Below are 16,597 nucleotides of genomic sequence, written 5' to 3' on the forward strand. Positions count from 1 at the left end.
TGCAAGTTCTCCCACTTAAAAAGATGAGAGAGGCCTGTAATTGTCATCATAGGTAGACCTCAACTATGAGAGACAAAATGAGAAAACAAATCCAGACAATCACATTGTCTGATTTGGAAAGAATTTATTTGTAAATTATGGTGGAAAATAAGTATTTGGTCAATATCAAAAGTTCATCTCAATACTTTGTTATATATCCTTTGTTGGCAATGACAGAGGTCAAACGTTTTCTGTAAGTCTTCACAAGGTTGGCACACACTGTTGCTGGTATGTTGGCCCATTCCTCCATGCAAATCTCCTCTAGAGCAGTGATGTTTTGGGGCTGTCGCTGGGCAACACGGACTTTCAACTTCCTCCAAAGGTTTTCTATGGGGTTGAGATCTGGAGACTGGCTAGGCCACTCCAGGACCTTGAAATGCTTCTTACGAAGCCACTCCTTCGTTGCCCAGGCGGTGTGTTTGGGATCATTGTCATGCTGAAAGACCCAGCCACGTTTCATCTTCAATGCCCTTGCTGATGGAAGGAGGTTTGCACTCAAAATCTCGCAATATATGGCCCCATTCATTCTTTCCTGTACACGGATCAGTCGTCCTGGTCTCTTTGCAGAGAAACAGCCCCAAAGCATGATGTTGCCACCTCCATGCTTCACAGTAGGTATGGTGTTCTTTGGATGCAACTCAGCATTCTCTCTCCTCCAAACACAACGAGTTGTGTTTCTATCAAACAGTTCTACTTTGTTTTCATCTGACCATAGGACAGTCTCCCAATCCTCTTCTGGATCATCCAAATGCTCTTTAGCAAACTTCAGATGGGCCTGGACATGTACTGGCTTAAGCAGGGGGACACATCTGGCACTGCAGGATCTGAGTCCCTGGAGGCGTAGTGTGTTACTGATGGTTGCCTTTGTTACGTTGGTTCCAGCTCTCTGCAGGTCATTCACTAGGTCCCCCCATGTGGTTCTGGGATTTTTGCTCACCGTTCTTGGGATCATGTTGACCCATGGGGTGAGATCTTGCATGGAGCCCCAGATCGAGGGAGATTATCAGTGGTCTTGTATGTCTTCCATTTTCTAATTATTGCTCCCACAGTTGATTTCTTCACACCAAGCTGCTTGCCTATTGCAGATTCAGTCTTCCCAGCCTGGTGCAGATCTACAATTTTGTTTCTGGTGTCCTTCGACAGCTCTTTGGTCTTCACCATAGTGTGGTTTGGAGTGTGACTGTTTGAGGTTGTGGACAGGTGTCTTTTATACTGATAACAAGTTCAAACAGGTGCCATTAATACAGGTAATGAGTGGAGGAAAGAGGAGCCTCTTAAAGAAGAAGTTACAGGTCTGTGAGAGCCAGAAATCTTGCTTGTTTGTAGGTGACCAAATATTTATTTTCCAGCATAATTTGCAAATAAATTCTTTCCAAATCAGACAGTGTGGGAGAACTTGCACAATTGGTGGCTGACTAAATACTTTTTTTGCCTCACTGTAGGAGAACCTTACTTGGAGTTCAGTGCAAAGTCTGAGTTTCGTTTCTGAAATACAAAGTTATACAAATTCTCAACAGCCATTGCTATACATAGATAGGAATCTATATTCTTAAAGATAAGTGTAATATATAAATCGCTCAGCTCATGTTCCACTTTGTTTTATTTCCAGGGAGAAGAAGCTGATGATGATGATGTATACAATGTTCTTTCTACTTTAAAGAGATTAACATCATTTCACAAGTATGTGACTTTATGAAATTTTATAGTTATTTAAAGATGGTCAGACATTTTTACTCTTGCAAAAAATTAAGCAAGATTGGAAGGTTTTTATTGTTTACACACACATACACACACACACATCTTAGAGTATGTGTGTGTATATACAAACAGCAACTTTACACAAGATGTAGGAAAGAAACTCCATAGTTTAAGAAATCTCATAGTTTATATGTTGTACTTAAACTCCTATTTATTACAGTGATTTTATTACTGCATTTGTTCAATTTTTACTGTACATGTTTGTTAAATGCATTTTATAATTTCTCTCAAAAGCGCTCATGACCTTACAAAATGGGATTTGTTCAGTAACTGCTACAGGTTATTGAGGACAGGAATTGAACATGGAGCTATGCCAGAACAGGTAATATTAAGTAATATGTGCTGCTGTCTTCATAAAATACAATATGAAAGGGATTTGGCTGTTCCCCAGTAAAAGTTCTATACGTAATTTTCTTATATTACTGTTTTTCCTCTTTTTGTTGTTGTTAATTGCGAAGTCGTGTCCGACCCATCGCGACCCCATGGACAACGTTCCTCCAGGTCTTCCTGTCCTCTACCATCTTCTGGAGTCCATTTAAATTCACACCTACTGCTTCAGTGACTCCATCCAGCCATCTCATTCTCTGTTTCCTCTTTTTAATGTTATTCTAATAATACTATAATACTGTTTTGCTTTGACAATTAAGATGGGTCGGCATATGAGTGAGTGAGTGAGTGAACGAACGAATGAATGAATGAATGAATTTTGTGACTACCAAAAGTCCATTAAATTGAGTTGGACTTAAGCAATTAAGGCACCAGGCTAGAAACCAGGAGACTGTGCGTTCTAGTCCCACGTTAGGAATAAAAGCCAGCTGACTTTGGACCACCCAATCTCTTTCTGTCTCAGTCCAAACCACTTCACAAGGTTGTTGTGTGGAAAATAGGAGGAAGAAAGAGTATTTGGTATGTTTGCTGCTTTGAGTTTTTATAAAAGTAATAAAGGCAAGATATTTTTAATTAATGTTCTTTACTATATCCTATCTTCATTTGAGGTGCAAAAGTATAAAGTTATTTATCTCTCCCATAATTTTACCTTCATAACGGTTCTATGAGTGATTAGGCTAAAAGATAATATGTGGTCCACAGTCCTTCAAATTAGTTTTATTGCTAGATAGAAATGTGACTACTTTAATCCATGGAAAACATTGTAATTTTCATTAGCACCTTTGTGCTTGCACACAATTCCCTTGGCACCTGATGAGATTTCTTGTCTCCTTTTATTTTTAAAGATTATTTTAATTTGGAAAAATCAGGAGAAAAATAAAAGTGAAAAAAAATAGTCATGTTAAGCAAAACATCAGTTTCATATGTTTCATTTTAATGTGCTGTAACAAACTAGGTTCATGCTATCAAAATAAATAGTTTCAAGTTTGGAACAAGCTACTTTAAACCATACCATACGTTTTTAAATTGAGATGCTCAGGCTATCTTTATATGTGTCTATACATTTGAGTTTTCCTGGCTTTAAACTATACAATTGAAATTTCAGTTGGTTGTAACTATTATTTGTCCTCCATCTCAAGAATTAATAAACTGATTCCTTGTATTGTCTTAAACTCCTTTAAATACATTGTTTGCAAACAATAGTTTATAATTGCTACAAACTGTACAAACTTTATACTTTTTTGTCTGTTGTGAATTTTGTTTCAGATAGTGGTTCAGGCTCTTCAGTGTTCCCATTATTCTATTCTCTGGCAGCTGGTAAAAATTACAGAAGGATCTCCTTCAAAAGTAAGATACTATGGATCACCGAGAGTTGAGTTGATTGTCCTACATTCTTTCATAAACACCCTATTTCTGGCATCAACAGGCCAATATTTACTGTATACAGATAATGTCCAATTTGCAATCATTCATCTAGGGACTGTTCAAAGTTACAATAGCACCGAAAAAAGTGACTTATGACCAGTTCTTGTACTTAAACAACTGTCACAGCTTTTCCATGGTTACATGATCAAATTTTGGATGCTTGGCAACCAGCAAGTATTTTACAACAGTTGCAGCATTCTGGGATCATGTGGCCATTTTTGACTTCCAAGCCAGCTTCCAATAAGCAAAGTGAATGAGGGAAGATGGATTCACTTAACAACTGCATAATTCACTTAATAATTGCATGACTCACTTAACAACTATGGTAAAATGGTTATAAAAGTCTGTCTCACTTAACATCCATGTTGCTTAGCAACAGAAACATTGGTCTCAAATGTGATGGTATGTCGAGGACTACCTGTAATATATTTTGCTTTTCAATGACCCTCTAAGCATGTGTCATGGCCCCTGTTACATGTTTTTTCACCTGTGGTCTCCTTGAAATAACTTAGACCTTTCAAAAGTCAAATGGTTCTAGTTGAGAATTACTATTCTATATAATTTGAGCTGGGATTTTTCCTGCATTTTAACTGAAGTATCAATGCATTTCCACTTAAATCTGCTATAAGATTACAGCCCTCATGTCTAGCTTCTTATCTGGATATCATGGTTCCCACTTATATAAAATGGGAAAAGTTATTTATTTTTCTGCATCCAACTTGCATGTATATCCACTCTTAGGTATTGCACATATATATAATTAACATATCAAGAATAGAAGAATAATCATTTGAAAAACATTTCATTGTGAAATCTAATACTATGTATATGATTCATTAGCTGAAGTTCTTATACCACATAAAGTTTCCTCATGATCTGACTATAATGACCTTCCTTTCTATAAATGAAAAACAATTGCCATGGCAGAATCCCATGTTCAGTATATGAATTTTCAAATTACATCTTCATGTGAATGAAAATATGTAGAAAAATGACTCCCACAAATTATGGAAACCTTTTTTCCCCATTATTATTTTTTTCCCTATTATTTTATACTCACAAAATCCATACTCAAATGCTATTATTACTTTCCTAGATATTGTTGAAATGCTGATGGTCCTTAATGTATGATCACAATCGGGACCAATTGTTAAGTGGTGCAGTCATTAGGCAAGGGATCATATAACCATACCTGATTTTATGACCTTTTAGCCACAGTTGTCATTAAACGAGACACCACATGATCATGACTTGTGACCTTCCCTGCTGGCTTCCCTATTGACTTAGCTTGTTGGAAGCCAGCTGAGAAGATTGCAAATGGCAATCATGTGACCCTAGGACAGGGCTTTTCAACCTTTTCACCCATTGTACCACTTTTAGGATATGGCAACATCCGACTACCACCAGTCACCTAGCAAGGTGTCAAAAACTTGACCCAAAAAAAAAAAAAGGAAAAAAGTGATAAAGTACAGGTAGTCCTCGACTTACAACAGTTTGCTTAGTGACTGTTCGAAGTTACAATGGCACTGAAAAACATGCCCCCCAAGCCACAGCCGAGCAAGACGCCTGCCCACCTGGTGGCGCTCTTCCTCCTGTCCGAGGTTTGCATTGTTGTGAGCATTTCTGTTGAGGATTGGCAACGGGGATGGGGTGGGGGGTGTTCGGTTTTTATTCCCCCTATCTGCTGGGTGGTTGCAGCAGGTTGTGGTCATTTCACATGACCCTGGGACACTGTGATCGTAATAAATATGAATCAGTTGCCAAGCATCTGAATGTAAATCACAAGACCCTGGAGATGCCGTAACATTCCAGCTGATTGGTGTTTCTTCTGGGCTCAGCAGAAGTGCCAGGATCAGTGCTGCTTTCCAGCTGATTGATGCTTCTTCAGGACTCAGCAGAAGCACCAGGATCAGCGCTGAGCTACAGCTGGAGCCTGGCGCTGATCCTGGTGCTTCCACTGAGCCCTGACAGCCCCGAAGAAGTGCCGATCAGCTGGAAAGTGGCTGTCACGTCGTCCTTCGTCGTCCTGATGAAATAAAGGCAGGAACGCAGGAACAAAGTGCAAGTCAGGTATTTTAATCCCTAACAAACAAAGTCAGCACTGGGAGTGGTTTGCTCCCAGTGTTTCATATAACAATGCCACACCCAAAACCCCACCCTCCAACCAGTAACCACCATCCGCCCAGCTGTCTTCAAAGGTCCGTTTGTCCGGCCCTGGCCCTCCCCCAGCTGAACCCCACCCCACCCCTCTGCCCTGCTTCCTGTTTGTTCAAGATGGAGCCGTCTGTTAACGCGCAGCTTCCAGGCTCCCCCGGTAACAGTGAGTTTGCTTGTGCCTCGCAGTGTTCTGTGTTGGGCAACCCCTGGTTCAGCTTCCCAGCTAGCTCACACACACACACACACCCCGTCCAGCTGCTGCACAGAGCGTCCGTGCCATTGGAAAGCCGCCCTCGCCCGGTTTCGGCTTTTCGCCGGCCTGCGCATGTCGCTCAGGTTTTGCAATGGCCCGCTTTCGTCCGATGATTAGCTGAGCGGCGGGCCGGCAAGGCTTGAGATTTCCAGGTGCCGACTGGCCGGGCTCAGCACTGTCTTGCCAGTTTCCGACACCCAGCTGGTTGGCGGGGCGGCGAGGCATGGGTTTCTCTGCTGCCAGCTGAAGCGAGGGGCCGTGCAGTGTCGCAGCTGGTACGGCGGCGGTGGGTTGTTCTCCGAATTCCCCCACCAGTGATTGGCCAGCCCTGTAGGGCTTGACAGTGGCACTGATCCTGGCGCTTCTGCTGAGCCCTGACAGCCCTGCAGCTCCAGCCATCTCTCGCTCAGGCTTGTGCAGTGCTGCCACCGATTCAGCTCATTCGTCTCCCTCGCTACTTTTCTAGGATGGTCGCGTACCACCTGCCAGGTGCCAATGTACCACAGGTGATACCCATACCACTGGTTGAAAAGCCCTGCCCTAGGACTTTGTAACTATTGTAAATGAGAGCCAGTTTCCAATCACTTAGATCTTGTGATTGGAGGGTCATTACAATGACTGTAAGTGTGAAGACTGGTTATAAATCACTTTTTTTCAATGCTGTTGTAACTTCAACCAGTCAATAAATGAATGGCTGTAATTTGTGGGCTCCTTGTATGTTTACTTTTTTTCTGTTTAATATTTCTGGTAGGGCACAAGAAAGAGCAGTGTAGGCGGTCTGCCAAGTGTCCCAAGTTTTGATTACATGACTGTATTGGCACTGCAATGACCATAACTTTGGGGATCAGTCATAAGTCCATTTTTTCAGCACCATCTTAACTTTGAACAGTTGCTAAATGAATAGTCATTGGTCAAGGGCTACCTGTACATTGAATAATATGATATGGTCATGTCTGGCTTTGGTTTCATTTTGGAATTATATTGTAAGATACATTGATAGATATATGGGTACACTCTTCAAGTTAAAGTTGTTAATGAGTGTTTTTGAGGAATGTTGTTTATATTGGGTATGTAGATTCGCCAAGGGAGTTATATTAAGAGGTTGGAAAAGTACTGTTAACCAGATATCATAGTCTTGATTCAGAAATATTTAATGTTTCTAGTTTTGAAATTATTTTTCTAATTAAAAATGGGCATAATACATTTCTTTCTGGGCATAGTATTTCTTTTATATCCTATAAGAATAGACATTTTATGTATATTTTGATAAATAGTTATCAATTATATGAATGTGATTTATTGTGATTTATATTAGTAGTATATTATTGTTTAGGTATATGTTTCTACTTTATTTCTTCCTGATATTATCTTTCTCTTGGTATTATCATTTCATAATAGAAAAAATCTCTTAAATATTCCCTTGTTAACCACTGAGACATAACTTTAAAACTATGTACTGCAGTAACTGCCATCATTTTCCAAATCTTCTTACTGCAGGTCTATTTTATTCTTGGATTTTATTATTTAAATTGTGATATTGTGAGCTAATTTAGAGGTGCCATCTGCAGCTATTATTACACAGTACCTTTTTTCTTCTCTCTATTCTGAATATTTTATTCCTGAAAATGTTGACTGATACTAAAAATAAGACAATTGTTTTATATGTTTCCTCTAGGAAGATTTATTGGTATTAAGGAAAACAGTCAAATCATTTCTGGCTGTCTGCCAACAGTGTCTGTCAAATGTCAACACTCCAGTAAAAGAGCAGGTAACAGAAATCACTTAAACACATAAAACATGACGACAGTATATTACAAACTGTTGTATATCCTATTACCTACAAAAATTAAATACTAAGCCTTCTTAATTAACTTGAATAATTTGTAAACTTTTAATATTTCTTCTAATTTAATTTTATCTATTCTGGGAACCTTCTATGAAGGCTATATGTAATTAGCCACACAATTAATATGCTTTCATTCTGAATTAAAATTGAGATCTGGCTAGATAATGGAAGTCAATAGAGTTCCAGAGTTCATTTTAATTATGTTTTCGTATTAGTTTTCCTATCTTTTACTTTTGGTTTCTATTACTAATAAACATGCAAACAAAAATTTAATTGAAACTTTTGTTAATAACCACTAATGCTATATGTCTTTCTGATTGCAGGGTAAAGATATTTCCTTTCCCCTTAATTTCCATAAGCACTCTTTTGAGTATAGAATATAATGTTTGTGTATATACTTTGCTGAATGAGATTTGTGATTTTAAAAATTTCTGATAAAGTAATTTGCTCATCATACTTTTTAAAACTTTGCTTATATTTTTTATAAATCTATCCTTACAAGTATATTTGCTGAAGTGTTTTCCTTATAAAAGTGTTTTTCATTGATAATAATAAACTAGTTTTGAAATACTATTGTATGTGTACTGCCACACTGGTTAGAATAATTCCCTAAGGTATCTATTTGAAAAGACATGGAGAAAAGATTATGAGGAAGAAAAGATGCAAATGCTTTTGTTTTTGTATTTCATCTTTATTACAATTACAAGCTAAGATAGAAATGAGCTATTTAAAAAGATACAGATTCATTTCCAGAATATACTGCATGTCTTTTTTGTTGTTGTTGTCATTGGATGACAGTATAAAAAGTATGAAAAAGCAAATAGACTTGCTGCTTTTCCTAGACATTTCTTGGTCCCAGTGACCTCTCTGAGAAAGGAAGAGGAATCCCAAGAAGCTGACTACAATGTAATTGAATTCAGTAATTTATCTTTTACTATTTTTAACTTGGGTCCAGACTACTTCAAGAATTATTACTGGAAATATTACTGCAGGTTGTAACATACAGGTCATGATCCTTTAACAATTGCACCATCAGTATCTCTATTTTTTAAAATTATGTTTTTATTAAGCATTTTTGAGAAAAAAGAAACATGAGCAAAAAAGATCTAAAAATAAAACACAGTATGCATATATAGATTTACAAGCCTCATAGGATTTGGTTATTTTTTTCTATATTTCATTAAATAGTTTTAAATAATTTAGTACATTATATGATCATTGAACAAATCATTGTTAAAATTCAAATAATATTTAGACAGCAATAATCATTTTAGTATAAATCTTAACATGAGATTAAGAACTATAATAATTACAATATAGGTAGCCTATGAGTCAGGCTAGAGATAATTTGTGAGCCATGAACTCCCAAATCGGCTCCAAATCTGTGCCCATGCAGATTGAAGTCTACTAGTTCCATAAGCCTGGGGACCTCAACTGCCATTCCAACCACAGATTTTTAGAGAGGAGGGAAGAAATATTTTGTTGTAATATTCAATTCAGTTTTGCAAAACCCAGTTTGGTCTAGTGATTAAGGCATCACTAAGGTTTTCGAGTTATGATAAAGGTAAAAATAGTACTAACTCTTCTGGTTGTGCTTCTTGTCCTAATTACCTTGAAGCATTAACATTGATCTTCCAAGACTGAAAGTATTTCTCCCTTCCACTTTCTGGAAAACTAGGGAAGGTCTCTTCTGTAACATGTCCCATGTTTTCCCCTGACCTGTGGATTATAAACTGCCTCTTATCAGAATATTTCTGAGGCTGCAAATTCTCCTTTGTTCTTGCAAGGCTATTTCCCACATATCGTCACAACAGCTTTCCAAAAACCAGGTAAAACCTCATCCAGCTTATATGCAATCTTGCTACAATCCAGAAGTGCAGTCTCAGGCCACTTCTCACTATCATTACTATAATTGCTGCCTAGGAGAAACAGGCCAGAATTGCTGTTCCTGTTGCTGCTACTCCTGCTGTTGTAATGCAAAAGAATCCTCAGCAGATGAGAAGCAGATTTGTGGTCATCATCAAACAGCCAAAAAGCCACTTAACAAGGCTGCCTCACCAAAGCTTCTGCTACTCCAGACAAAAGCAGCAGCTTCCAATTGATAAATCAAACCAGCTCTCACCTCCTCTGAACCAACAAATGGCTCTACCTCTCTGACATACCAGAGGCCATTTGAAAGTGCTACAGTATTCCGGATCTCCTGACACCCAGCTTCACCAGCCAGCTGTTTGCACCTAACAAAGTAGAGTTTAACTATGCACAACCTATTACAAATTATCCATAATTCTCAAGTTGTAAAAACTTAAATACATATAGCTTTATATTAGAATCTTATATACCTGAGCCTTTTTTTACATCTGTAAGATAATTGATTAATTTTTTCCTATATTTCAGGCTTTTATGCTGCTCTGTGATCTCTTGATGATTTTTAGCCATCAGCTGATGAGTGGAGGCAGAGAGGGTCTTCAACCTTTGGTGTTTAATCCAGATTCATGTCTCCAGACTGAACTCCTTAGCTTTGTAATGGATCATGTCTTCATTGACCAGGATGATGAGAACCAGAGCATGGGCATGTATTAGTTATTTTGATGTGTACTTATAAATAGTCCCAAATGGTTAGGAAAACCCACCCAGCTTTTTTAATAAATTGAAATTTCTCAGCTAATTATTAAGTTTGTAGGCTGTAATTTTTCTGTATTTATTTGCAGCAATATTTAAGGTTTTTTTTAATCTGCTTCTGGACATTTTATGGAGATAGATAGATAGACAGACAGACAGACAGACAAGCAGAATAAAAGAAAGAACTAGAGAAAATCACAAAATGCAAAAAACCTGCAAATAAAAATAGACCCACTATGGTAAAAGAAAGCAAAGATAATACCAGTAGTAATAGGCACTTTGGATGCAATCCTAAACAGCTGGAGTACCACTTGACAAAATCACCAACAATTGCAGAAGGCAGCTTTTCTTGGAACAGCCTACAGTCCTTTGACTATACCTTTAACACCTTTAAGCAACATTTGTCTAACCCAGGTCCTTAGGAAGAAGACTTGATAGGTAGATAAAAATGCCAAACATCTGGCTGACTGTGTGACCAACTATAATACAAATACCTATAATAAGTTGATCTCTTCAAATGATACTATCTCATGCACAAAAGAGAAACAGTAACAGAATTAAAGTTAAATTCATAGGATTTTTGAAAGAAATGTTTAGAAGAGATGGTAACATCTCTCTTCTCCCTCCCTAACATGCTGTGGAACCTAAGTATTGCTAGTAACTATGGGAGGCTATTTGGCAGTTTCAGGAGGGAAAGAGGCAGGGAGACTAAATATAATTGAATATCTAGAAAGAATTCTGCAATATGAAAGAAGGAAAATGTAAATAAGAAACAATGGGGCAATAAGGACAAATATTTCAAAGAAGAAAGAGGGGGGAAATATAAAGAATAGAAAAGTACTGTTACAAACTGCTGTTAACAAAAGATATATTACGTGCGTATGTGTGTAATGTTTGTTGTGTTTTGTTTTCTTGGTCTAAAATAATAATTAAAAAAATCAGAAAAAAAAATTAGAAAGACTTCTGCCGATCAAATCTTGGCCAGGAACATTGCAGTACGGTATTTTTTTAGCAAGTTTCTCTTGTTGCTAGTTAGCAACTATCACAATAGCTATCCTGTCATATTTTAGAAAACTGTAGAATAGGGGTGTCAAGCTGCCGGCCCACCCCATTGCCGTGCCCACCCCATTGCCAGCAATGGCAAAAAAGCTCCGATACGTCGTGCGACGTCACACAACGTCGCGAGTTTGACATGCCTGCTGTAGAATGTATCTGTCAGGTTCTGACTAATGAAACACTTCAAAGAACTTCCAGGCATTGTTTTCCTAAAAAGTCTTTTATTTATGTTACAACATGCCGGAACACCAAAGGGATGTTAAGAACTAAATTCTCTTCCCCTGAGCAATTAATTTATCAGCATGTTCCCTCCCTAAATTTGCTGTCATATATCACATTCTCCTATCAGGTGAAAGGGCAAAGGTTCTCTTCCGTTCTCTTCCCGAGCAGTCCTATCTTTCTCCTTCCCCCCCCCCCCCATCATCTGAATTAACTCTAAAAATATCAGACAGTTCTGCATATTTTGTCAAAGCAAGAATATACAATATTAGCAGTATCGATTAGGTAAATGAGAAATAATGACATTAAAAAGCAACAGTATTTTATTTCATTTATTGTTTAGAAGGAGATGAAGAAGATGAAGCTAATAAAATTGAAGCTTTACACAAGAGAAGGAATCTTTTGGCTGCCTTTAGCAAACTTATAATTTATGATATTGTAGATATGCATGCAGCAGCCGATATCTTCAAGCATTACATGAAGGTATGATTCTGTGCTATGTTACTTTTTCCTAATAAATCAGATTTGCCAAGATGTATGAGATACTTCTAAGGCTAACTTCATTTTGGTGAAAAGTCAGGCATACATTATTTAAATGACCCTCAATTTACTTAAGTCTCCTGGAGTTGAAGAGATCCGCTAGAACAGGAGTGTCAAACTGGCAGCCCGCAGGCCAGATGTGTTGTGCGCAGGCCATGCTTACCCCAGCTCCACAAAGGCAAAAAACATCGTGATATGTCACAATACGTCACATGACATGATCGAGTTTGACACCCATGCTCTAGAACAGGGCTTTTCAACCAGTGGTACGGGTACCACCTGTGGTACATTGGTACCTGGCAGGTGGTACGCGACCATCCTAGAAAAGTAGCGGGGGAGGGGAATGAGCTGAACCGGTGGCAGCACCTCACAAGCCTGAGCGAGAGATGGCTGGAGCTGCAGGGCTGTCAGGGTTCAGCGGAAGCCCCAGGATCAGTGCCGCTTTCCAGCTGATCGATGCTTCTTCGGGGCTGTGAGGGCTCAGTGGAAGCACCAGGATCAGCACCAGGTTCCAGCTGTAGCTCGGCGCTGATCCTGGTGCTTCTGCTGAGTCCTGAAGAAGCACCAATCAGTTGGAAAGCAGCACTGATCCTGGCACTTCTGCTGAGCCCAGAAGAAGTGCCAATCAGTTGGAATGTTGCAGCATCTCCAGGGTCTTGTGATTTACATTCAGATGCTTGGCAACTGATTCATATTTATTATGATCACAGTGTCCCAGGGTCATGTGATGTGACCACAATCTGCTGCAACCACCCAGCAGATAGGGGGAATAAAAACCAAACAACCCCCCCACCCCCGTTGCCAATCCTCAACAGAAATGCTCACAACAATGCAAACCTCGGACAGGAGGAAGAGCACCACCGGGTGGGCAGGCGTCTTGCTCGATTGTGGCTTGGGGGAGCACTTTTTTCAGTGCCATTGTAACTTCGAACAGTCACTAAGCGAACTGTTGTAAGTCGAGGACTACCTGTACTTTATCACTTTTTTCCTGGTTTTTTTTTTTTTTTTTTTTTTTTTTTTTTTTTTTTTTTTTTGGTCATCTGGTTTTTGACACCTTGCTAGGTGACTGATGGTACTCGGATGTTGCCACATCCCGAAAGTGGTACATTGGGTGAAAAGGTTGAAAAGCCCTGCTCTAGAACAAACTAAGATAAAGTATTCAAGGCTGCACTAAATATAGAGGAATCATTGGAAAGTTTCCAAAGCAAAACTCCCATAATAAATACAAGTTTATAATTTTAACCTTTTCCCAGTGAATAATGTTCTTTCTATTAAATGTTCTTACTGTGTACAAAATATTTACAATTGAATATTTTTGTAACATTACAAATGAAAAATGTTAATTTATGTATCTTGTTTTTGTGCCCTGGAGTCAATCCTTACTCCTGGCAACTGCCTAAACAAATCCATTTCCAGCAAGATCATCAGAAGTGATTTGCCACTGCCTTCTTCTTATGGTTGAAAAAGAATAATGGTCCAAAGTTGCCTAGCTGGCTTTGTGCCAAAGGTGGTTTCAAACCTGGGCCTTTACTACTCGGTGTAACTGGGTTTATTTCTTTATGTTAATGATCATTATTTTTTGACACTAGAATTCCACCATACTATTTCTGCAGGGCAGTTATCTTGAGAGTTATCTCTGAGTTGGATCTTTGCATGGAAATATAATGAAATAGTGGTTTTTCTACACACAAAATCTTCCCCTTATGTACAAAGAGAAATTCGGTTGGCAGTATAAAACTATTCAGCTTAACACTATTTGAAATTAGCATTTATTAATTAATTCTAGTGTAGGATGGATAGTTTATTAGAGAAAACAATCTAAAACCCCACATCAAAGGTTGACTAAGAAAAAGATAGTCAATAAAAATTAAATGCATTGTTAATTAAAATGTGTGCTTTTCTTGCTTTTAGTACTACAATGACTATGGCGATATCATTAAGGAGACATTGAGTAAAACAAGACAAATTGACAAAATTCAGTGTGCAAAAACTCTCATTCTCAGTTTACAACAGGTAAATTTTTTAGCCCCCATTAATTCTTTAAATGTGTCTTTTATGCTTTCTTCATATACTTGAATGTTCTGTTGCTATCATGTGGCCATAGGATAGAGATTAATAGGAATATTTACAAACTATTACAGAATTTCTGATTAGAATAAATGAACAGTTAAAATTGTCATCTATGATCAGTTCAGGACTACATTACAAAATTATTTTATTTGTTAATTTATAGCACCCCCTTCCTTATTGGAGCTCAAGGCAACATTCTCCTATTTTTCTCTATAACAACCATCCTATGAGGTAGGCTGGACTAAGAGTGACTGGAGCAGTATTGCCTAAAACTAAACTATAACCTGAATCTCTGATACTAGCCCAGCATCTTAACCATTTCATTCTGCTCATTCAGAATACATTAATTTAATTAATCATAGTTTAGTTTATATTTTGACAAAATATATCTGAACAAAAAGGCTGTACAATTCATACAATACAGTTAAAATAGAAAAACAGTGTGCTCCATTCTATTATCTTCAGCATGCATATTTAGTATCAAATTTCAGTAATTTATTATACAGTACTTGGGTCAGCATTATGAGTTAAAAACTTGTTGCATTGGAAGCTTAGATAAAGATGCCCCATTTTTTTCTTTTTTAAAGTTGAAAAGAATATTGAGAAAAAAGATGATATTTCAAGTAGAGTTATTACTGCGCTTTCGCATAGAGGAGAAAGACAAGGAGGAGATACTTCTGTAACTTTTATTTGTTAGTATATAATTGAATCAGAGAAAAAAGGGGGAGAAACTCCTTTAACAAAACAAAGACAATCCAAGTCTTCTTAATAAACATTTACTGAAATGTATGTCCATATTTTACAAAAGATGTTGAGAGAATACCTGAAAGTCTCCAAATTAAGAGAAATTAAAAATCACAGTTTTTGCTTTGATTAGCTAACACAATCAAACATTATAATGGTCTGCCTTGCATATTAATCTCTATATGAAAAGGTATATATATATATATATATATATATATATATATATATATATATATATATATATATATATATATATATATATATAGTAAGTTTATCAGACAATTTACATTATTCATTTGTTTCTTTTCTAAGTTATGTTGGAAACCACAGCTGTAGGCCCTAAATATTGATATAGAATGTGCCACTATATCTGTAAAGATTTGAACCTTCAGTTCTTTCTGCAGCTGTTCAATGAGCTTGTTCAAGAGCAAGGTCCTAACTTGGACAGGACATCTGCCCATGTCAGTGGTATTAAGGAGCTGGCCCGACGTTTTGCTCTTACCTTTGGTCTGGACCAGATAAAGACAAGAGAAGCTGTAGCCACGTTGCACAAGTGAGTTGCAAGGAATGTGTTGAAGTCAAATAATGCCTTTTTTAAAATAGGGTATAACTATGCCCAGTAGCACTATATGAGAGCCGAGGTGGCGCAGCAGTTAGAGTGCAGTACTGCAGGCCACTTTAGCTGACTGTGTTCAGCAGGTCAGCGGTTCAAATCTCACCGGCTCAAGGTTGACTCAGTCTTCCATCCTTCCGGGGTAGGTAAAATGAGGATCCAGATTGTTGGGGGCAATGTAAATATATATACATTGCTTACTGGTGTACACCGCTTAGAGAGTGCTTGTACTTAAAGCGGTATATAAGTCTCGTAAATAAATAAATAAATGTTGTTATATTGAATGTGTGTGTAAGAGAGAGAAAGAGAGGGAGGGAGAGTTGCATTGGTGCTTAAGAGAATAATTAGGCTTTTGTAATAAATAGTTTTAGAAGTTGACTGTTTAAATATTAGTCACATTTTCTAAACAGCATTCTATATTGTATTACATTTGTTCTAAACAATTTGAAGAAATTATTCATAAATAGAAATCACTGCATATTATTTATCATTATGTGTATGACCTCTAATGTAAGTAATAAATGCTTTAATTTTTTTTAATATATAAAAAGAAACGTAAAAAAATTAATAAAGAAAACAACCAAAAACAGGAAGAGGATACAATGAAAATATGTACTACCTTTAATGAAAATAATTTTCCTCCGATATTTAAACATGATTTAATCATGATTACAAAAAAAGATAAACAGTCTGTCTATTTATATCTATGGAAAACCAGTTTATCAAACGAAACTTAGTACAGATGCTTAATCTAGGATTGTAAATCTGTGGTCATACCATGTTCCTAATATTGAAGACAATATTTTGTTTGTTTGCTGATAAATCCATAATTTTTCATAAAATCTTAACATTCAGATTTTAAAACTCTCCT

General features: G+C 37.4%; 1 protein-coding gene across 5 annotated transcripts in view; it reads left to right on the plus strand.

Moving 5' to 3' along the window:
- STAG1 (stromal antigen 1) overlaps window positions 1–16,597 on the plus strand; it is a 204,739-nt gene that overhangs the window by 169,472 nt on the left and 18,670 nt on the right. For all 5 annotated transcript variants that reach the window (XM_039356367.1, XM_039356365.1, XM_039356366.1 and 2 more), the window contains 8 exons: window positions 1,649–1,719; window positions 2,032–2,119; window positions 3,451–3,531; window positions 7,695–7,787; window positions 10,260–10,434; window positions 12,103–12,242; window positions 14,211–14,312; window positions 15,518–15,666. In XM_039356367.1, coding sequence (XP_039212301.1) covers window positions 1,649–1,719; window positions 2,032–2,119; window positions 3,451–3,531; window positions 7,695–7,787; window positions 10,260–10,434; window positions 12,103–12,242; window positions 14,211–14,312; window positions 15,518–15,666 — 899 coding nt within the window. The remainder of the gene's footprint in view (window positions 1–1,648; window positions 1,720–2,031; window positions 2,120–3,450; window positions 3,532–7,694; window positions 7,788–10,259; window positions 10,435–12,102; window positions 12,243–14,210; window positions 14,313–15,517; window positions 15,667–16,597) is intronic.

This window comes from Crotalus tigris, unplaced genomic scaffold, assembly GCF_016545835.1.
Source record: "Crotalus tigris isolate CLP2741 ecotype Arizona unplaced genomic scaffold, ASM1654583v1 scf7180000018824.943158, whole genome shotgun sequence".
NCBI classification, from domain to species: domain Eukaryota; kingdom Metazoa; phylum Chordata; class Lepidosauria; order Squamata; family Viperidae; genus Crotalus; species Crotalus tigris.